At 38.8% G+C, this 21,000-nt stretch overlaps 2 protein-coding genes across 3 annotated transcripts; one reads left to right on the plus strand and one right to left on the minus strand.

Moving 5' to 3' along the window:
* The first annotated feature begins 203 nt into the window (after nt 1–203).
* On the plus strand, nt 204–18,312 carry LOC124456700 (centlein-like). 2 transcript variants are annotated; one of them, XM_047007077.1, is made up of 33 exons: nt 204–496; nt 598–662; nt 764–852; nt 981–1,065; nt 1,771–1,835; nt 2,622–2,739; nt 3,549–3,630; nt 3,860–3,972; nt 4,237–4,272; nt 6,361–6,479; nt 6,560–6,669; nt 7,515–7,567; nt 7,858–7,923; nt 8,026–8,117; nt 8,928–8,979; nt 9,059–9,139; nt 9,597–9,712; nt 10,486–10,635; nt 11,199–11,299; nt 11,433–11,533; nt 11,619–11,686; nt 12,300–12,474; nt 12,774–13,280; nt 13,356–13,472; nt 13,795–13,892; nt 14,149–14,257; nt 14,338–14,397; nt 15,074–15,169; nt 15,430–15,615; nt 16,903–17,088; nt 17,204–17,266; nt 17,392–17,509; nt 17,620–18,312. In XM_047007077.1, the coding sequence occupies exons 1-32, from the start codon at nt 457–459 to the stop codon at nt 17,482–17,484; spliced, it is 3,492 nt and encodes a 1,163-aa protein (XP_046863033.1). In that variant the 5' UTR covers nt 204–456; the 3' UTR covers nt 17,485–17,509; nt 17,620–18,312. The 2 variants fall into 2 exon arrangements, with proteins under 2 accessions (XP_046863033.1, XP_046863040.1); XM_047007084.1 differs by lacking the exons at nt 204–496; nt 598–662; nt 764–852; nt 981–1,065; nt 1,771–1,835 and having other exon boundaries at nt 2,721–2,739; nt 3,549–3,650.
* A 325-nt stretch (nt 18,313–18,637) lies between these two features.
* LOC124433270 (colicin-K-like) lies at nt 18,638–20,591 on the minus strand. The gene is made up of 7 exons (XM_046983031.1): nt 20,372–20,591; nt 20,045–20,158; nt 19,876–19,957; nt 19,662–19,789; nt 19,156–19,289; nt 18,990–19,046; nt 18,638–18,775 (listed from the first exon to the last, which is right to left on the minus strand). The coding sequence occupies exons 1-7, from the start codon at nt 20,589–20,591 to the stop codon at nt 18,638–18,640; spliced, it is 873 nt and encodes a 290-aa protein (XP_046838987.1).
* Between the last annotated feature and the right edge of the window lie 409 nt (nt 20,592–21,000).

Genomic DNA, 21,000 nt, shown 5'->3' on the forward strand with positions numbered 1-21,000 from the left:
ATCAAACATTTTCATCATCAGTCATTGAACCGTTCTCCACCTGTACCAGGTGTCACTCTCCAAGTATCTCGACAGCCACTTCACTTCCTGATATCTGTATAATACTTAATCACAGAATATTAATCCTGTACCGATCTGTACTTAATCCACTATCTGACTAAATCAACTGATCTGACTCAATCCACCAAAAGATCAAGGTATGTTGTATAGGACTGGAACTAGTGGCCCTTTTTCAAAATGGCGGAAAATTTGAACGACAAGATTTTATATTTTTATTGTAAGAAATCACTTTGAAAAATGCCTTTTCACGATTGATTTAGGAATACCTTGTCAGTTTTCACGATTGACTTGGGAAGCTGCTGCGAATAATGCTGTAAAATATGTGGTGTTTTGTGATTGCATGCGAACATACGAACGAATTTTGCATTTAGTTTTGGAATTACGATTAGTTTAATTATGATAGAAGGGTTTGAAGAAAATGCGCAACGCCAACAAGGTATGTATTAGCCCGTTTAAGTTAGCCTAGATAGTTTTAAACCATGCAATGAGTCTTTTCATACGTTTTTGATGCAAGGCCCTATTTTTAATTTGACGCAGGACTGGATGCGGACGCTCTGCTTAAAGAAAATCAAGAATTATACGAAAGTTTATCAAAATGTCTTGTACGTTGACAGTAGATTTTAAAATATTAGCGAAGACTGAAAGGCCAAGTTTCTTTAAGGTCAACAATGCATTCTCACTGAATTTTTATTAAATCCTCTAGGAGGAGAAGAACTTTGTTTGGTCCTTGTGGAAAAGGCTGCAAACGGAGAAACCGGATCTTTCGTCCGTCGTCAGTCTGGTCATGGCAAGGTATGAATGGCAGTTTTTAACAGTTTGTGTGGCAAACATCCTAAGATAACAAAGCTACGGTGTTATTTCAAAGTCCTACTCTTGTTGCTTTTATAAAAAATCTTTTGCATGCGGTTATATTTTTCAAGGGAAAAAGAAAAAAACGAAACTAGGGATGCCAAAGTTCTGAAAATTTTGGAAAGCAAAGACCTGCAACTACAACAGTTGAAAGATGTAAGCACATGAAATATTGAATGGCTCTTGAACAAAGGAATGCTTTCGAGAACTTCTCCTTTCTCAAAGACAGGGATGGTTGTAATGGGGGTAGGATGCGGAGGGTGTTCCCCACATGACCTTGGATAGAGGGAGTGCAGAGGGATGGGATGCATAGGGGTGTTCCCACATGACCGTGGATAGAGGAAGAGGGTGGGATGCGGAGGGGTGTTCCCACATGATCTTGGATAGAGGGAGTGCAGAAGAGTGGGATGCAGAGGGGTGTTCCCACATGACCGTGGATAGAGGGAGTGCAGAGGGGTGGGATGCGGAGGGATGTTCCCTACATGACCTTGGATAGAGGGAGTGCAGAGGGGTGGGATGCAAATTTCCCAACAAAATATTGATATGATATACCAGGCATTGATGCAGCAGCAATTGGGATTTGTGTTCCAAGGAGCACACTTTCATGAAATATCTTCCAATTGTGACATAAAGAGTGGCAAAATTGAACAAAAGTCTGACATGGCATGGCAATGTCCGGTAAGTATGTAGCAACCAAAATATAATCCAAGCCACAGCACACACTCCAAAATCATCCTGGATTTTTCCTTGCTCAAAGCTACTAAATTAGCTGGCTCTTTAGGTATTTCTCCATTTTAATTAAATTGTAAAATGGGTTGGGGATATTGGGTCTCTTGATTAACAACTTTTTTCTTAATGAAGGAAAAGGAATTGCTGCTTGGAGATTTGAGACAACGTGATGAAGACTTTGAGGCACACGGACTAAGGCAAGCATTATTTCTCTTTTGTAATCTTCGAGAGAATGAGTGGGGGAGGTAAGAATCCAAATAATAGATGGGAGAGGAAACCATTTTGGTGCTCTAAACAAAAAAATTATTAGAGCAAACGAATTGAAATTTTTTTGGTAGTCAAGACTGCTAAGGTTGTGGAAACTTCGGTAAACACTAACATCAACAATCCGTCTCAGGACTGCACTGACCTAGACGATCTTCATCTAAAAACATGCAACGATACTCGCGGGCTCAAATCATTCACTCTGTAATGGCTATGACGTTTTCTTGTCGAATACTTTGATAATCGACGAATGATATACGTAGTGTATACGTGTATTTATATGTAGAGCTGCCTATTTTTTGTTTTCAATTTTTTGTATTTGTCTCAACTGCGCCATCGATAATAATAATGACGTCATTTTTACTCAGTCAGTTAAGATCCACAGTGGCAATGTTAAGACCACTGTAATGACCTTAAATTCACAAGCTTACAACGCTGAGAGAAGTCTATTTTTACGGTCATATGGTTCAGTGTAATACCTACTCAATAATTGGGGGTGAAGGGCAAGATCAAGTATGCATGTTATAAGTTATATGATCCTTAAAACAATTGATTTCAGAAGAACTTACTTTGAGAAGACATGCACATATGTATATTGTTCTTCCCTCACTTATCGAGCTGGCAATGCAACTGATGTCGTTTTCTAAGAACTAAGAAATATCTAGTGATTGATAAGTGGCGTTGATAACTGAAGGCAACTGCTCTTTTCTACGCCACAGACTTCACGATCTGTTGATCGAGAAAGCCGAACTGCAAGAACGCGTCGAGTCCATGAGGACTGGACACGAGGAAAGAGTCAAGGCACTGGTCGAGGAAAATAATTGTTTGAACGAAATGGTACGTATGTCTTGATGGCGCCTTGCAGATTTTTCCCGCGACTTGCCATCTTTCTTAGCTGGGAATGTTGGAAATGACGTGGCGAGACTTTTCTAGCCACGAGAGTGTTTTCCCTGCGACCATTTTATTAAAAATTATGTAATCAACACCATTTCACGTGGGCGAAATTGTAAGAATTCCAAGATGTTCGTACCGAATGCTTTACTGTATCTGTCGATCGTCCAATGTGTGATTGTTGTGTATTTTATTTTTTTTTCATTTTCCCCTTAACGGAAAATTCGCCGCATGTAGCTGTAGTCACATCTGTCGGAACTTATGTAAATAAGTAATAGATAATTGTTGTTTGATACTAGGAACTTATGGAACAACGGAAATAGGAACTTATGTTAATACTTTATTAGTTGTGACACGTTTAAAGTCATGTTCTTCTGTCGCTGGCTGTGAATTTAAAGGCTTGAAATGTTTAAGATTATCTGTGATGCGGAATAGTTATATTGAGTAAAATTGAAAATTGTGTGTCGACTGCCTGTACAGTAGGATAGCATACAGTCCCAAAAACGAATCGGCAGACGCATAACTGCTTTGTGCTAACGCGCAAAGGAAAAAATTGCTACAACATTTTTGTTTGAATTATTCATTATTCCAACAATTCACTACATGTAACAAGTACTGCCTTTGTTTAACTTTTTCATATGCCTCAGGAGGGAAAGTTCAATGCATGTAACTAATCTTTATAGTTTAAATGTTTCATATTCCCCAGTTCCGGACATTTCAGTGTACTTACCTATTTTGCACCTTCATTTTGCCAGATTAAAGCACGACAAATGAAAGTGGAAAATGACGAGAACGAATTCAAAACGAAATTAGACGAGATGGATGAAGAGAAGAGAGGTACTCTCAGCTACCCATAGGTACTCATAACTATCCATAGGTACTCTGATGGTAGTCTTTACCACGTTTTGTGGATTTTGCTGCAAGCACAGTTTCATGTCAAAGTTTCAAAACTGTTTGCAACTTTGCCCCAGTCCTTACCGTGCAAGCTACTGCTTACGTAATCTTATTGTATACTCGATTCGTGTGTTATACCTTATTACGAAAGTCGTGTTTCGTGTTTCTTCAGAGCTTCATAGCGTTGTGAAAGATCTTGAAGTTCGATTGAACAAGCTGAGTGAAGATCAAATTCTAAGCAAAGAGCACGTCGAAGAAAACGCCGGATTGAAAAGTCAGCTCATGGTATGCTGTTTTACAACATCTCACTGACTCTTCTTAATTTCTTTGTTTTCACTGTTGCATTCTTCGGTACGACTGTGAACGCATGAAAAATCAAGAAAATAATATCAAATTAGTCAAACCCCACTTGACAATGAAAAATCAAGAAAAAATATCATCAAATTTGTCAAACCTCACTTGAATGTGACAAACCGAAGAAGATATATCATCAAATTAGTCAAAGCTCACCTGACTGTTTTAGCAAGGCTTTTGTTTTCTGGTTTTTAGATACTCCAGGACGAATTAGCAGCATTGAAACGAGAGGTTTGTTTGTTTCTTGGTTTTTTCATCGGAACGCAACATTCTGATATGACGTCAACTTTATACTGCTATTGTCAGTGGGTTGTTTGCAGATGTTTTGAGACCGTCAGTTTCAATATATTTCCTCGCTTCAACGGTTAGCTTCTTGTCGGGTTTTTTTATCGTCGTGTCTATTGCTCTTATAAGGACAACTGTCGTCGTGTAAATTGTTCTTATAAGGACAACTGTCGTCGTATCTATTGCTCTTATAAGGACAGCTGTCGTCGTATCTATTGTTCTTATAAGGACAGCTGTCGTCGTGTCTATTGTTCTTATAAGGACAGCTGTCGTCGTATCTATTGTTCTTATAAGGACAGCTGTCGTCGTATGTATTGCTCTTATAAGGACAGCTGTCGTCGTATCTATTGTTCTTATAAGGACAGCTGTCGTCGTATCTATTGTTCTTATAAGGACAGCTGTCGTCGTATCTATTGCTCTTATAAGGACAGCTGTCGTCGTATCTATTGTTCTTATAAGGACAACTGTCGTCGTATCTATTGCTCTTATAAGGACAGCTGTCGTCGTATCTATTGCTCTTATAAGGACAGCTGTCGTCGTATCTATTGTTCTTATAAGGACAGCTGTCGTCGTATCTATTGCTCTTATAAGGATAACTGTCGTCGTGTCTATTTTTCTTTTAAGGATGACTGTCGTCGTGTCTATTTTTCTTTTAAGGATAACTGTCGTCGTGTCTATTGTTCTTTTAAGGATAACTGTCGTCGTGTCTATTGTTATTTTAAGGACAACTGTCGTCGTGTCTATTGTTATTTTAAGGACAACTGTCGTCGTGTCTATTGTTCTTTTAAGGATAACTGTCGTCGTGTCTATTGTTATTTTAAGGATAACTGTCGTCGTGTCTATTGTTATTTTAAGGACAACTGTCGTCGTGTCTATTGTTATTTTAAGGACAACTGTCGTCGTGTCTATTGTTATTTTAAGGACAACTGTCGTCGTGTCTATTGTTCTTATAAGGATAACTGTCGTCGTGTCTGTTGTTCTTTTAAGGATAACTGTCGTCGTGTCTGTTGTTCTTATAAGGACAGCTGTCGTCGTGTCTATTGTTCTTATAAGGATAACTGTCGTCGTGTCTATTGTTCTTATAAGGATAACTGTCGTCGTGTCTATTGTTCTTATAAGGATAACTGTCGTCGTGTAAATTGTTCTTATAAGGACAACTGTCGTCGTATCTATTGCTCTTATAAGGACAGCTGTCGTCGTATCTATTGTTCTTATAAGGACAGCTGTCGTCGTATCTATTGTTCTTATAAGGACAGCTGTCGTCGTATCTATTGTTCTTATAAGGACAGCTGTCGTCGTATCTATTGTTCTTATAAGGACAGCTGTCGTCGTATCTATTGTTCTTATAAGGATAACTGTCGTCGTGTCTATTGTTCTTTTAAGGATAACTGTCGTCGTATCTATTGTTCTTATAAGGACAACTGTCGTCGTGTCTATTGTTCTTATAAGGATAACTGGGAAGATCTCTTTATTTATTCAGTTCTATTCATCGCTTTCTTCATTTACCTGTTCCTTTCAAGCAAGGATGAATTTAGGGGAGAGGCGTGGAAGGGTGCCGATTTTTGAACAATTAAGCAAAAACAATTGTGATTGGTGCGTAATAGATTGGTGCCACGTCCAATCAAAATCTCCCAATCAAAAACAAAGAGATAACAGAGGTAGCTTGGTGTGGCAACAAGTAGCCATCAAATTCTCATCTAAACTAGTGCACTCCCCCCCTGCAAAACCATCGCGGATTCATCCCCTTCGTTTAAGTAATCTTGAATTGATATAATTTTTTAAGGGTTTATTTGAATGCCTTTGAGACAGTTGTCTATGTAGTTTGGCTTTAGTTGATCGAATACGTGCATGGCAAAATTACAGCAATCTCGTCGGTTGAGAAAAGCCCATTTCTAGATATAAGGAGAAGTCGTTCAATAATCTACTCGAAAGCAAAAGAGAAATTGAAAACACGCAAAAAAACTACTACTGGGCTCAGGGTTTGGGAAGAGTTACATAGATCGCTAATTTGCACCTTTTTTTAATAAATAATAGCGTGAAGATTGTTTGACAACGCTGCGCTTAAGAGAAAGACAATTGCAACAGCAATCGAAAGCGAACGACGAAAACCAACAGCTTTTGTCCGAAAAGGAAACGCTGTTAGATTCATTCAGGTGATTCTTCTTACGTAAATTCTATAAATAAATTCACGCTAATGAAGATGTTAAACATGAGTTTGTGAACACCATCCCAGGCAGAAGTTGAACCAGCTCGAAAATATTCACGGTCAGTGTGGTGCACATGCGCAGGAACAGTCAAATTTGATTCAGAACCTGCAATCGTTGCAAGATCAAACTCAATCAGGTATCGTTTGGAAAACTCTTCTTCTTGCCATCATTAGAAGCGATTTGATTTCGAAACTTGGATCCTTAACTATTCCATTCCGGTGCCTACAGAAATTTTTCGATTTCGAAATATGAATCGTTGTAGTCTGGTGTATTCGTCAGCAGTCATCTGGGGCCGGTTGCACGAAGCCTGGATAGCGCGTTATGCATTGGATAGCAAAAGTTTTCAAACTTATAAAAAAGGTGTTTATATATTTTTCTTACGACAAAGAAATTTCGTAATCTTCGAAACAATGTTTTAATTCAGTGATTGTTCAGTTCGAATCTTATACTTTTCGCCTTTCAAAAGTTTCATAAAAGTATAAAAAAACTTGCTATCCAATGGATAACGCTATCCTGGCTTCGTACAACCGGCCCCTGAGGTAGAGACCTGCTTCCTCAAAACCACCGTAAAGTATCCTAAAACTAAGACTACGGTCGATCAGAGATGGAATTTCTTGAGCTGGTGTATGCTCTCTTCCTGGCCGTGTCTTTAGAGGTGGTACAGGGGGGTGGTGATAATTTACCCGAATGTGATTTGTATTTAATAAAACACTCATCCTAAATACATCTCCCAATCATGGTACCACGGTGACAGGATTTTGCACATAATATCCGACATGGCACGACAACAACCACGAAGTTCCCACGGATGTCTAATCCAAACTAGAGCACTCCCCCCTCTTAGAAAGTCACTCATGGTCCATCTCTGCCGTCAGGTCTCATAGAACCACAGTCTTGTTTCCTAAAAGTGCAATGATTTGATTTTGAAACTGTGGTTAACTCGAGCACTCGTCAAAATTTAAAAAAACGATTGTTATTTAGTTATTAAAGCGCAAGAAGAGAAATCCAAATCGGACGTCCTGGATTTAAAAGAGGTAATCCTCGAGTTTATACTCAAATTTGAATTATAAGCAAGACGATCTAAACTGTAATAATTCGGTTTTATTTCAAAATAATCATTCTGTCCGATGATGGTTTTGAAATGAATCGAAACTATTACAGTTTAAATCGTCGTGGTTTCGACTCAAATGTGAGATAACATGATGTATTTTTTTCGGATTATCATTTATTTTATAAAAGAGGCAGACATTTATACTTCGTGAGAGTAAAAAGTTAAATTACCGAAGAATTCAATCTAAACGCGCGCAAATTGATTATTTTGTAGCAGCTGGATGAAGCCACTAGATTGCGGCAGACTCTGGAGGAAGAATTGGAACAGTCCAAGCAACAGGTATTTGATTTCACTGTTTGTTGTTGCTGCTTAATGCTGATACTTCGTTTGTTTCTTGGTGAAATAATCGAAAGTAATTTATGGTAAGCGTCTATTTCACAGGGCTCTGAAACATGGACGACACTGAAGGTAGATTTTGATACAATGAAAAGCGAGCAGGAAACGTTGATAGAGACACTACAGCAACGAAATAGGTATAAGGAGTTGTATATTAATATTTTCCCGGCAGGTGTCAGCATTAACTCCAGATGAAACCATCAGGCTGGAGTGTTCAGGAACTCGAGTTTCAACAGCAGGTCACTTTTCATGAAGACACTAGACTGGATTGTGTAAGGACTCAAGTTTTAACCTCAAGATTTCTACCGTTGAAGACACTAGACTGAAAAACCGATCTCAAGTTTCAATATCAGATAACTTCCATGAAGGTGACGGACTGGTGTACACATAACTGGTGTACACGTGACTGGTGTACTCGTGATGTGGTGTACACGTGACCGGTGTACACGAGGACTCCACTTTTGAGAGTAGATCTTTCCTTAAGTAGAAACAACATTCGAATGTAAATAAAAGGACTTGAGTTCAGACATTAGATTTCTCCCGATGAATACACCAGACTGGAGTATGTAGGAACTCAAGTTTTAACATTAGATCACTCTTGATGAAGATTCCAGATCAGATAAGTTTCAACATCAGATATTTCCAGATGAAGGCATCATCAGTCTGGAGTACATATGGAGTCGGGTATTTTTGATTAAATGGCTAACTCTCAATGAAGACACCAGACTGTATTACGTTCAGTTTCGAGCACAGAATTTCACCATGTTTTTCGTAAAATGCCAGGCTGGGACATTTAGTTAGGTGTTTCGTTTCAACTTCACATGAATCCTCGAGTTTCATTGTGACGTCACTCGCGAAAAACAGACCAGCCCAAAGTATCATACGGCTCAAGTTAAAATTTATACATCTGGTAAAACTTGTTCTGTTTTATTCTGTTTTTTCTCAAGACGTATTTCATCGTTAGAGAAGGCCTTAGCTTCTTATGAAAGGAAAAAGAACGTAAGCAGACTATATAAATGGATGGAGTTTCTTCACTTTGAGGATGATTTTTTCGAAAACTTTTGTTTTTCTTACTCAGGGAAAATCGCTTGGCGTTGACGTGGAATCCAAAGTACTCGACGATAAGATCTTTGAATTGAAGAAAGTTTTAGAATTTAAGGTCGGCGCTTTTATCTATCGTAAAAAATTCAAATTGATCGCATGTGCGGAACCCGCGCTCACGGTCATATAGCCCGGCGACATCGAAGTGAATATTTGGCTGCCATGTTATACATTTTTAGTACTTTCTAGCCATTTATTTTTACTCGGAGAATTGTGCTGCAGACTGCTATGTCGCAATGGAGATAGATATGGCGATTTATGTTTAGTCCGCCTCAAGCAGATGGAGTATGTCACACGTTCTGCGACGGATTTTAAAGAGAAAGTTTGCTTACGTTTTTTGCATGAGTAGTTCACTTTTCAAGAATTTGTGCGTCGTTTTACATCAAAGCTATTCTGTGGTGATTGTGGGACTGTGAACTCGATTGCTCTATCACGTTAACTATTCTTTTGTGACGATTGTAGGGCAGTAAAACTACAGTTGTATCATCATAACCTTTGTTATGTGGTGATTGTAGGACAATGAACTTGACAGTTTGCGAGCCGCTCATTCAAATCGATTGCAACGCTACAAAAATCTTCAACACGAGCACAAGATTGTCCTCAAGCAGTTGCAAACGTTTGAAAATTCGAGGTAGAACCATTACTCAGAGCAATGCAAAATACATATGAGTCATTCGTGTGTGCGCGAAACTCCTTAGCTCTGTGAGTGAAACTAATTAGTCCTGTGGGTGAAACTCCTTTGTTCTGTGGATGAAACTCCTTAGTCGTCTCGGTGAATCTCCTTAGTCGTGTGGGTGAAACTCCTTAGTTCTCTGGATGGAACTCCTCTCTCGTGTGGGTGAAACTTCTTAGTCCTGTGGATGAAACTCCTTAGTCCTTTGGATGAAACTCCTTAGTCCTGTGGATGAAACTCCTTAGTCCTGTGGATGAAACTCCTCAGTCCTGTGGATGAAACTCCTTAGTCCTTTGGATGAAACTCCTTAGTCCTGTGGATGAAACTCCTTAGTCCTGTGGATGAAACTCCTTAGTCCTTTGGATGAAACTCCTTAGTCCTGTGGATGAAACTCCTTAGTCCTGTGGATGAAACTCCTCAGTCCTGTGGATGAAACTCCTTAGTCCTTTGGATGAAACTCCTTAGTCCTGTGGATGAAACTCCTTAGTCCTGTGGATGAAACTCCTCAGTCCTGTGGATGAAACTCCTTAGTCCTGTGGATGAAACTCCTTAGTCCTGTGGATGAAACTCCTTAGTCCTGTGGCCTGTGGGTGAAGCCCTCTAGTCCTGTTTGTGGATACCTATTTTCATAGTTTGTACTTCATTCTATTATTATATTTATGAGCTGGCCAGAAATGCGTAGTTGATAGTTTACAGCCAGGATGATCTGATTAGAATTACGTCTTTTATAGTTTCAACAGCGACGACTTTGCAAGAAACCATATTGACGAGGAAGACCGTCCACGAGCCTCGCCGCGAACACTGCAAAAAGAAGACAGTGATTCTGTTTGGAACGAGCTGCAGTATTTCAAGAAAGAATACGAAAAACTTCGTAAAGAAAGGTGAAAAATATTTATTTTTAGATTGGCCAATTGGTTAGCTCAACTGGATTGTGCGAAATTTGTAGGAATTTTTATCGAAGTTTGATTCATATTGAGTCATTATACGCATGAATGTTTTAATATGACGTCGTTTGCTAGCGCATTCTTTCTTTATCTGTCCCCATTCACTTCTGGCAGATGTTTTCGTTACGTTTATAACATAGATTGGTTCAATTTCGACATCAATTTTTTTCGATTTTAGCGCCAGTTTGTTTGATCTTAGTATAGCGACATCGACTGCTTCGATTTTAACGTGTATTGTTCCTCTTTTCAAACGCTACGCAAACACCTGTCACGTGCATGATACATGAATGATACATGCATGATACATGAATGATACATGCATGATACATGAATGATGGTATCCATTCTTATAACAACACAGAAACTCCTCCGTTGAGAGGACATCAGACTAAAGCCACTTTTCTCTGATGTTGGCAACCTCATTCACCTCACCCCCTCCCCCCCAGAAAATCCTTCCATGATGAAATTACTTACGTAGTACGGATCATTCCCTAATACAGAGATGATGTTATGGAAGAAATTGACATGTTAAGGGTAGAACATTCCAATGACGTCGCGACGATTCACGAGTTGCGCATGTGCTTAGAAGATGAAAAGAGAGGTTGGTCATTGACTATCGCAAGGGACACATGTTGTACCCTAGTTTGCGTTCCCCTGGAACTTCGACTCTTTTTTCGTCGTGATTGATATAAAATCGCATTTCGCATTCATTTCGTGTGTGTTTTTATTTTCAGAACTCGTGCGACAGCTGAAGGAAGATAATGCTCGTGAATTGAAAGAGATGAGTTCGGAAAAGGAACGATTGGCGAAAAAAAACGACGACCTTAGTTGTCAGGTATAAGATGCGTTGACGCCATTCCGGTGCGAAACTCTTCCCTCGTAGATAAAACAATGAAAGCATTTATTCCTCTTCATCCAAGATGGAGGATGTTAAAAACACCTGCCGAATAAAGGAAGATGAAAATTCGGCGTTGTTGAAAAACTTAAGGTATTGTAATGAACATCAATTGTTTTGCCAGTGAAAGGGGGAGTGGGTGGGTGGAGGAGGGAATGGAGGAAGTGCGCACTTCCACAAAATTACGTGCGTTCTATGAGCTATTATAATATTGTAGACTAAATATTGCGCGTAAGAGTGAGTAGGAAGGCATTATACTTCAGAAAGCAACAGGACCAGCAGCTCCAAGCCACACCTTTACATCACATCGGTGCAAACCTGGTAAAATCTGTGCACCTCCTGTCAGTTGAACGTGGGTGGATCCGGGAGGATTTGGGGGGGGGGAAGGATGCTCTACTTTGGATTAGAAATTGGTGGCTACTTTGTTGGGGTCATCTTTTTTTTTGTTGTTAAATTCTGTTGCTCTTATACAATGATTGAGGGATTTTGAAAGTGTGCTCCATCAAGCACAAATCACTATTGTTTTTGTTCGATTGCTTGGTATATTAATATGTCCCATGTTAATTAAATTTGTACCCCCCCACCTTTTCCCCCTTTCTACCCAAGGCCAGGAGGGGTGCGCACTCTTCTTTATTCTGCCTCTGCTTTTCTCGACTGCGTGCGGCGTACCGTATCTCCCTTCAGATTGCATTTTCCCGGTTTTAAGTGAGAAGGAAAAGATGGCGGATCGTCTTGCGGGAGAAGTATTGAAGTACAAAAGAGAAGTCAAAACCGTAAAAGACGAGAGGAAGAAAAGGAAAATATGCGAGAGTAAATATGTTCAAGTTGAGCGAGAAGACTTGTTAGGAAAGCGCAAAAAGATGATTTGTTGTGATGCCCAGGTATCTTGAATGTCACGTGAAGATTGTTACTATGTTATTTTTCCTTTTATAATGCTACGGTATCTTAGTTTACATTTTAGGTAGTGTAAAGACTGTTCTTGTTCTCTGTTGTTCATTCATCACTACCTACACTGAAACACTTTATCTTAGTTTATATTTTAGGTAGTATAAAGACAGTTCTTGTTCTCCGTTGTTCATTCATCACTACCTACACTGAAACACGTTATCTTAGTTTATATTTTAGGGTAGTGTAAAAACTGCTGTCGTTCTCTGTTCTTTATAACGTTATCTCACCTCAGGTTCAAACGGACACGATTCTCGAGGAACATTTCCTAAAATCAACCGGAGATTTAATACTTCGTGTAAATCATAAACATGAGCGACAAGACAACGCAAAACGCGATGCCCAAACTTCACCAATCAAAACTTTGCAAAAATTAAGCACCTTTAATGATCCTTCAACAAGCTCCACTCAAAGCAAGATGTTTTCTGAAAACTCGGCGCTTCACCCTGAGAAGACGGACAATGTTGACAACTTCGGTAAAGTATTGAGCGAGTCTTTTATCCAACCTTCAGTCGAAACCCCGAGTAGACGAACTCGTTTGACGTACAAACGTTCGACACATCGCAAAGGGAAGATCATTCGACAAAGAGTTCTCAGTTTAATACAGCAAGTTGCTGTATTGAAGTCGGCGAAAGAGTCTCTGGCGCAGGCTCTTTCCGAGCAAAGCAGCACAAAGGAAAAGCTTCAAAACGATTACAGTCAGTGTCAGTCAAGGTTGAAAATGTCCAAGCAAACGATGGAGGTAAGGTGCTAGCATCCATCGTCATTCTTTTTATTCTGTCTTATATTTATGGCTTCTTAATTCTTTTTTCCGAAGCGTCTCACTAAAGAACTTGAAGAGAGTCAAAAGCGCAATAAAGAGCTGTTGAAAAGATCTGGTGCTAACAAAGTGCCTTCATATCCAACGGAGAAACACTTAGAAGATAGACTAAAGGTAAAACCGTTATACTGTGCTGTTTTGCAGGTTGTAAAACGACTGTGTTGTTCATTCATCACTACTTACACTGGCACACGTTATCTTAGTTTATATTTTAGATAGTGTAAAGACTGTTTTTGTTCTCTGTTCATCATCACCACCTACACTGACACACGTTATCTTAGTTTATATTTTAGGTAGTGTAAAGACTGTTCTTGTTCTCTGTTGTTCATTCATCATTACCCACACTGACACACGCTATCATAGTTTATATTTTAAGTAGTCTAAAGACTGTTCTTGTTGTTTGTTGCTCTTTTAATTCACATGATTTTTCTGCCAGCTGTCTGCAAACGAGTGTTCCAGGTTGTCGATCGAACTTAAAGCAGCAAGAAAAACGAACGAAGAGCTTCAAGAACGTCTGAAAGCATTTCAGGAAAAGTATGCATATCTCATGTACTTTCGCTCTTTTCACCCATGGAACGTTGCCTGTTTAACATCGTTCGATGTGGCAACTTGGCAGTTTCAAAATTGCCTAAATAATGGCGTGTAGTTGCAAGCAAGTTTGGAGCTGTATTTTGAAAAGTGACTTGTAATGCAATTCCGTCAAAAACAAGATGGGGGGGGGCGATACAGCGTGACAAGCCTTTCTCCCCCCTGCTTATGACGAGCCTGTAATAGGGAATACCGTTTTTAGAAGTTCCAGACACGAGCAGGTTTTGAGCCAGAAGAAAATTTTCGTGGATGAAATGAGGTCGAGACTAAAAGCTACACTGGACAATCTTGAATCTACACGCGAAAATTTGGTACAAAAATTTTGTCGTCTCTTTCACTCGGTTTCAGTGACATCCCTTTCTTTTCAACAAATACTTGGAATTTTATACAGCGTGATAATGAGGAAAAGATTCGACTCTTGACCGACAAAGAACAGCAAAGGAAAAAACAGGTGGCAATGAAGCTTGATGCGTTTGAATGTTTCGGTCGTATGTACTCTTTCGCGTCTTAATATGTTCGTCGATAACATCGGCGGATGTGGTCATAACTCCTTATTCAATGACTTAGAACCCAGTCTTCTAGATATCTGACTCTGCCAAAATTCTATTGTTAAAAATGAGGAAAGCCGCTATCTTGAAAGGTGGCAAAACTTATCTTTTTTTACCGCTAATATCTGCTTTTTTTGAGTTGATATACAGTTGCAAAGTTGATAGTCTATATCTGATTTGTATAATGTTTGATAAGATTGGTTTTTTAAAACTTTCTTTTAGCTTGTTTTCCATTTTGAGTTTTGCTTATTACCACCTTTCGAGATGGCGTCCTTGCCTCACTTTGACGCGGTAGTTAGAAATCTAGGGGATTGGGTTCGAAATCATTGTTCCTAATCTAATAACTAACCAACATGTCGACCGTAGTCTAGTACTTTCAGATTAAGGATTAGAGTTTGGCGAGGGGTCCGTTTTGCGTGATTGTTGAACGCGAAATTATTACCGATAATGCATGCAAGTCACCTCGGAAGAAAATATAGTCAACCGCCGAACGTTTTGTCGTTTTGTGGACCAACAATGTTTGGTTTTACTGCTGCTTGACCTTGTAAATGTGGTATGCGGTTTTGTTTGCTTTTGTAGATGGAATCGTTGAGGCAGCGATTGGAAATCACGACGAATGAGAAACAGAGGATAAAAGAATCGTTCGGTAAAAGTCAAGATGAAATCAAAAAGAAGGTAAAAATCCATTCAGATGATCTTCTCTGTGTTTGCTTTGTGTGAGAAGACCTTTTTCGTCGATCGGCCCATGGTCTGGACCAGTATAGCCAATGAGCCGAGACGTTAGACTGTACCACCTGCTTTACGTGGTGTTTGCAAAGTTCAAAACAGGGGGGAGTGCTTTAGCTTTTTTATCCGACAGAACAGTTAAAAAAATTTGCATGCATGGTCACACCGAAGTCCAGATATAATTTACTTGTTTAAATTTTTTTGCAAAGAGCAAACTTCTCGTGCAAGCTCAGCAGTTACGTCACGAAGCCGAGATGGCCGTGAAAGAGATGGAAGACGCTGCAAAGATGCAACTTCATAATCTGGCCAATCATAGCCAAGCGACGCTTTCCGGCATCGAAGAACGTTTGAATAAATCCACTCGACGAATTCAGGAATTTCAAAAGTTCGTAAGGGTAGGTGTGAGAACCGTTGCTTCGTAGATGATTACTTCGTTGTACTTTTAAATTTTCCTTTCTTGTTATCATTTGGAAATTGATATTTCACGTTTGATTATCAAATTTTACGAAAACCATCTTTGTCTCAAACAGCAATCGCATTTTAACGCATATCATACCATTTCATTGTCTGTTTAAGTTCAATGTTTGTTTAAGTTCAATGTTTAAGTTCGTATTAGTGTATGCTCGTTGCCCGTTTGATCATGGACTTGGGAAGATTGATAAGTGTGGGGGGACTTGTATTCATAAACACATGATATGCACTATTATGTTTCTTTGAAATCCATAGTTTTTTGTGAATGTAACACAGTATATGTATATGTATATACCCCCCCTCCCGCGCCAAACTTTCAATCTCCCAACGTCCATGCTTTTGACAACACTTAAATCTTCTAGCTATAGGAGAACTGTCGTCCAAATCGATTTTAACATTTAATTTATATCATACCTTCATAAAACTATAACCTTGAATTGCTTTCATCAAACATGCATTTGCTTAGTTCTTAAACGGCATACCGAAAATTACATGATGGCCTGCCATGGCTGCGCATGCGCATAATATGAGCAGTGACGTAGCAGGATTCACGTGAAAATGAGACCGTTCTTTCGTGTAATCCGGATATTCATCATAACAGTAGTATTATTATATGTTTAAGCCTATTATTTGGAGAGTCGGAAAATTACGATTATGCAACAAAACAGCAGACTAACAAACAAGTTGTCATCGCAACCAGTTAACCATGCATCAAAGACAGCTCGGACGCAGGTTGAAAGAAATTATATGACCGTGAAACCACTGACCCCGTGTTTTTTTTAAGTATTTAAAGATCTAAAAAGGAGAAAAACGTTTGAGTTGGACAAACTATCTTTCAAAGCTTCAAATACTTAATAAAGCGTGTCCTGTTTTCGGTTTAGTACCACTTTGTTCTTTGGTACGTTGGTTCCAGATCGCCCGAAGCTCTGAATTGACGTTTTCGCTATTATGCGCTGCCAGACTAAACAAGCTATGGTAGGACGCATCGAGTACTTTTTTCATGCAATATTTTTAATATAAATTTGGAACTAAACATGTTTTGGGAAAATGTTTCTACGGTTTATGCCATGAAGGTACGATCTTAATTACATGCTAGAATTCATTCGGATGACATCTTAGTTTTAAATAAACCGCTCGGTATTATGATGGCGTGCGATGATCGAAGCACAGCAACGTTTAACGGAACAACATATTGTTTTTTCGTTTTTTAGGCGTTGATGAAAAGAATTCTTGACGAAATGACGGCGAAGAAAGCGCGACAAAACGAACAGAGGATTAGAAAGTTCGAGGAAGAAAAAAAAAGCGCTTCCATGGTGCAAGCTTGTGAACTGGCCAGCTCAATTCTCGACATGTCGAGGGCAGATATCGACGAACTGTTGGATTTCGACATCAGCGAGGTATTATTTAAAGAGGTCATTTTTCGTGAAGATGGCAAATCTACATTTTGTGAGTTAATGCGGAGATCATAATAACGCGATACGAAATATCTTTTTAAATATATGTACCACGAAGGAGGGCGATTCCATTGAAGCAACCGAATGTCGAAAGAAGGTTGACGAGATGCTTTCAAAGGAGGTGGGTTTTCTCTTCTTGTCGTCTTGAACTCTTCTCCATTGCAGCACCTGTTTTCGATGATGCAAGAACAATTTTACATCGTTTTTGGAAAACGAAAAACATGACGCTTTCTTGTTTTAATTCAGGATTCATTCGCAATTCCATTGCTGGACATCTTTTTGAAGACCATAGCGAGTGTCGGCCTCTTGGGTGATGACGAAATTGAAACGAGAACATAAAATCATCCACGATAAGTTGTTTAAGGTATTTCACACTCGTATGAACGTCTTTATTCGATAATATTTTCAATAATTGACGTATTTGCTTCGCGCTGACTGGATGTAAAGAGTTGCTATTTCTGCCATCTTGTTTAGAACGCCTGTAAGCTCAGATCCTCAGAATCGGACTTTGCGATTTGGAGGGAGAACGTAAAAAGTTATAGTATAGGGGTTCTACGCTAGTGTACTTTATATCTTATTGAGCCCCAAATACTCAAATTTTGTAAGTTTTCTGTTTTTGATCAAAGCGTGTGCTTAAATTCAATGTTGGATGAACACGTCCTTCACAAACTCCATTTCATCAGTTTCTCATTTGAAAATTTTTCGCCAAAACAATTTCGGTAATGTTTGTACAGACGTAGAAGACACAAACTCGCCTCCGTACACCTAGAGTTACTTTTTAATTACGTAAAGTGCCTTTGCAATTTGCGCTTGAGGTAGTGAGTTATGTTCAGAAGAGTTCTTTTTAAACTTTTTATACTCAATCCGAATCATTTGAGTTTCCAGGCACATTAACATTGTGCGTTGGTTCTAGCCCAGACCTCGTACGCAAGACCTAACAAGTTTCAATTCGACATTTTGCTTATTGTTTACTGCTAAACTATTCACATGTCGGTCAATATGAAGAACCGAAAAATGGCACTTTTTTACTTATATTATTTTCAGTCTTTAAATAACTGACTGTGGGAGATTTTGACTCTGAATGGTGCTAAAGAGGCACGGATGTGTGTGACAACGACGTAGAATTCTTTTAGTAGTGTATATTAACCAAATCAATTTTGACCTATACGGAGAGTTGTTGGTTTTATTCAATTGCATTTTCCCTAGTCCTGGGTTTAAGTTGTGCTGCTTCAAATACTCTATATTTTGCACTTGTTCCCACAAATGGGTGGAGTGGGGAGTTATCACGTTGCGTGAAAAGTTTGTAAGCAATCAAATTGTTGGTTTCAAAGAGCTTTAAATTATACTCAATGTATATTCAGTTGTCAATGTACTGCAAGTCAGCAAACTACGAATTTATTAGCCTGAAATAAAATGCCTTTTAACAGCGTTTGATCCTGAAAACGGTGGTAACCCGAAATGCAACATATATAAATAGTCGACAATTCCTACTTCAAATACTGTCCATTTTTTGTCGAATTTCTTTTATTTCCGCTTCTTTTCGGGATATCTGCTCATTCCATTGTTTATTTCGAGCCATCGTCTCCTGGAGCTGCTTTCGCGTCCACGTTATTTGCGCAAGGTTTTTCTTCTAGAATTCGCGAAAAATTGCAAATATTTTCGTGTTGAAGAACATAAATTGTGAAGAATATATGTAAGAATTTATAACAGAAAACATTGTAAACGAGAATCGAGTTAAATTGACGAGAAATACAGTTTTCAAAAGCATTATTTCGTCTATATTTCAAAGTCATCGTCAACCTAAGACAAGATCGATAAGATTGGACAAATCTAAGAGTTTTCACCTGTAAGTTTTCCACCTCGTGTTTCAGTCTATCCTGTTTCTCCTTTTCGTGATTTTCCTTCAAACAAATTACGCCAAATAGAAAGGGCGAGAGAGCAAACGCCAGACACTAAATTTCATGTTGAGATACGTTTAAAAAAATATTTTAGGCCGAAACATTTACGAACCTCGAGTTTTCGTTTCAAGTTCTCTTGGAGCTCGTGTAACGACTCTTCCAAAGTGCTTATTTCGGCCATCAGAATTTCCTCCATTTCACCGGACAACAATCGCGGAACGTCGTTCGATTCTTGCAAATCCTTCACTATAACCGCAACATGAGAGCGTCGAGAAAAAATATTTGGACACAAGTACTCATAGGGTATTCAAAGATGATGCATGGATGTTCATCTAGTGCCCTATTTCGTCCAAAAATACTATGATAAGTCCACAATGGTGTGCTTTACTCATGACAACACGCTTCAATTTTACTTATTTGAGCAAGCTAAGCTATTATTTTGTCAACCAAGTACCTAATAACCACGCTCAAAATGAAAGCATGTGGAAATACTTCATGGTGCATGCAATGAATGTTATGCTTCAATATGAAAGCATGGCAGGCTTTCTTTTTTAACATGTAGTGATGTTTCATGAAACGCCTCACAAATGAATTCATCCCGCTAAAGCACATACGTACATTCTTTCTCTAACGTTTCGCGATACTTTGTCTTTTCTGCAATATCCACGTCGATGTCATTCGAATTTTCTTCCAAAGCGCTCAGTTCTCGGTGCTTAAACATTTTCTTGCGATATTCCTCGTAGCCACTATATTTGTGCAAGTATACGAAGAATTGTTAGCCAGTGAGCCAGGCTTTTGTGTTGCGTTTTAGCTTTCGTGCATTTTGACGAACCGTTTTTCTCTCGCGATTTCTGTTTCTTCGTCGCGTAAGCTCCTCTTCAGCTTGCTGTTAGTGCAAACCAAGCTTTCTATATCTTTCGGTTGTGGAACGCAACGAGTTTTACTTCACGTAGAACACGATTTCCTACTAATAATTGGAAAAAATTCAAGCTCTACCAAACCTTGCTTTAGAGCTTCCCAGCTTTTTTGGTGCCATTGAATGTCGTCTTGAAGCAAAGTGGATTTACGCACGACTGCCTGAACGTGCTTCTCTGCTTCTCTTCTCGAATGCAAGACTTTATGAAAATACAACAAAAAAAATTATGTGCTTTAAATAATTATCTCGACAAGTAATTTTTTAATGAAACCCAAACCCAAGCATGAAGAAATATTTAAGATTACGGTTACGTAGATCCCACCTTCTCGATGTTCTGCCTGTGCAAAAAGAAATCAGACTAAAACTTATCGTAAGAAATAAAATAGAAGTAAAATGTTTATTTGCTTCGAACTTTCCTTCAGGATTCGTAAATACTCGATCCTTTTTTCGAGTCTTAAAACCTGATTTTTCTGGGCTACCGCCACTTCGCCCGCAAGAGTTGGCAGACTAGGATTGTTGACGTTTTTATCGTAATTAGGTTTCGTTCTTTTCTCTATTTTTACCATCCTAGTAAGTTTAGGGGGACTGCATAATTTCAAAGTTTCGTCGCTTTTTGCAATTTGTTCCGCCATTTTTTTTTCTCTGCATTGAAGAATTTGCAAATTTTTATTGGTTGTTAATGCTTCGTTTAACTAATCAAAGTGCAAGAACGTGATTGGTCAAGAGTTGGTCGTTTTCTTTTCTTCCATTTCCTTTTCTTGATAAACCTTCCTTCTCCATGAAAGCAAACAACGAAAAAATGAAAATATCAAAGACATAAAAAGTAAAGTCACGAGATAAGAGTTAACTGCAAACACTCTGTCGGAAGAACAAGAATATGAGCACGGTAATTCAAGTTATTTACTCTTTCATTGCTGTTTGAAAATATACTTTTATGAAATTGTAGGCGAGCGAATATTCAACTAAATATTATTTTATCGCATATATATCATTAAGTTATGGGATAATGACTTATTTCTTAACTATTTTAAACGTCTAAGC

This window comes from Xenia sp. Carnegie-2017, unplaced genomic scaffold (assembly GCF_021976095.1).
Source record: "Xenia sp. Carnegie-2017 unplaced genomic scaffold, XeniaSp_v1 HiC_scaffold_13, whole genome shotgun sequence".
Classification (NCBI taxonomy): Eukaryota; Metazoa; Cnidaria; class Anthozoa; order Malacalcyonacea; family Xeniidae; genus Xenia; species Xenia sp. Carnegie-2017.

Excerpts from the sequence above, each read along its gene's own strand:
- LOC124433270 (XM_046983031.1), bottom strand. The coding sequence starts at position 20,591 with ATGGCGGAACAAATTGCAAAAAGCGACGAAACTTTGAAATTATGCAGT. Across the intron at positions 19,958-20,044 it reads CTGGGAAGCTCTAAAGCAAG|ATATAGAAAGCTTGGTTTGC; the intron begins GTTTGGTAGAGC and ends CACAACCGAAAG. Across the intron at positions 19,290-19,661 it reads CGAAACGTTAGAGAAAGAAT|TGAAGGATTTGCAAGAATCG; the intron begins GTACGTATGTGC and ends TTGCGGTTATAG.
- LOC124456700 (XM_047007077.1), top strand. The coding sequence starts at position 457 with ATGATAGAAGGGTTTGAAGAAAATGCGCAACGCCAACAAG. Across the intron at positions 6,670-7,514 it reads GCAAGATCAAACTCAATCAG|TTATTAAAGCGCAAGAAGAG; the intron begins GTATCGTTTGGA and ends ATTGTTATTTAG. Across the intron at positions 7,568-7,857 it reads ACGTCCTGGATTTAAAAGAG|CAGCTGGATGAAGCCACTAG; the intron begins GTAATCCTCGAG and ends ATTATTTTGTAG.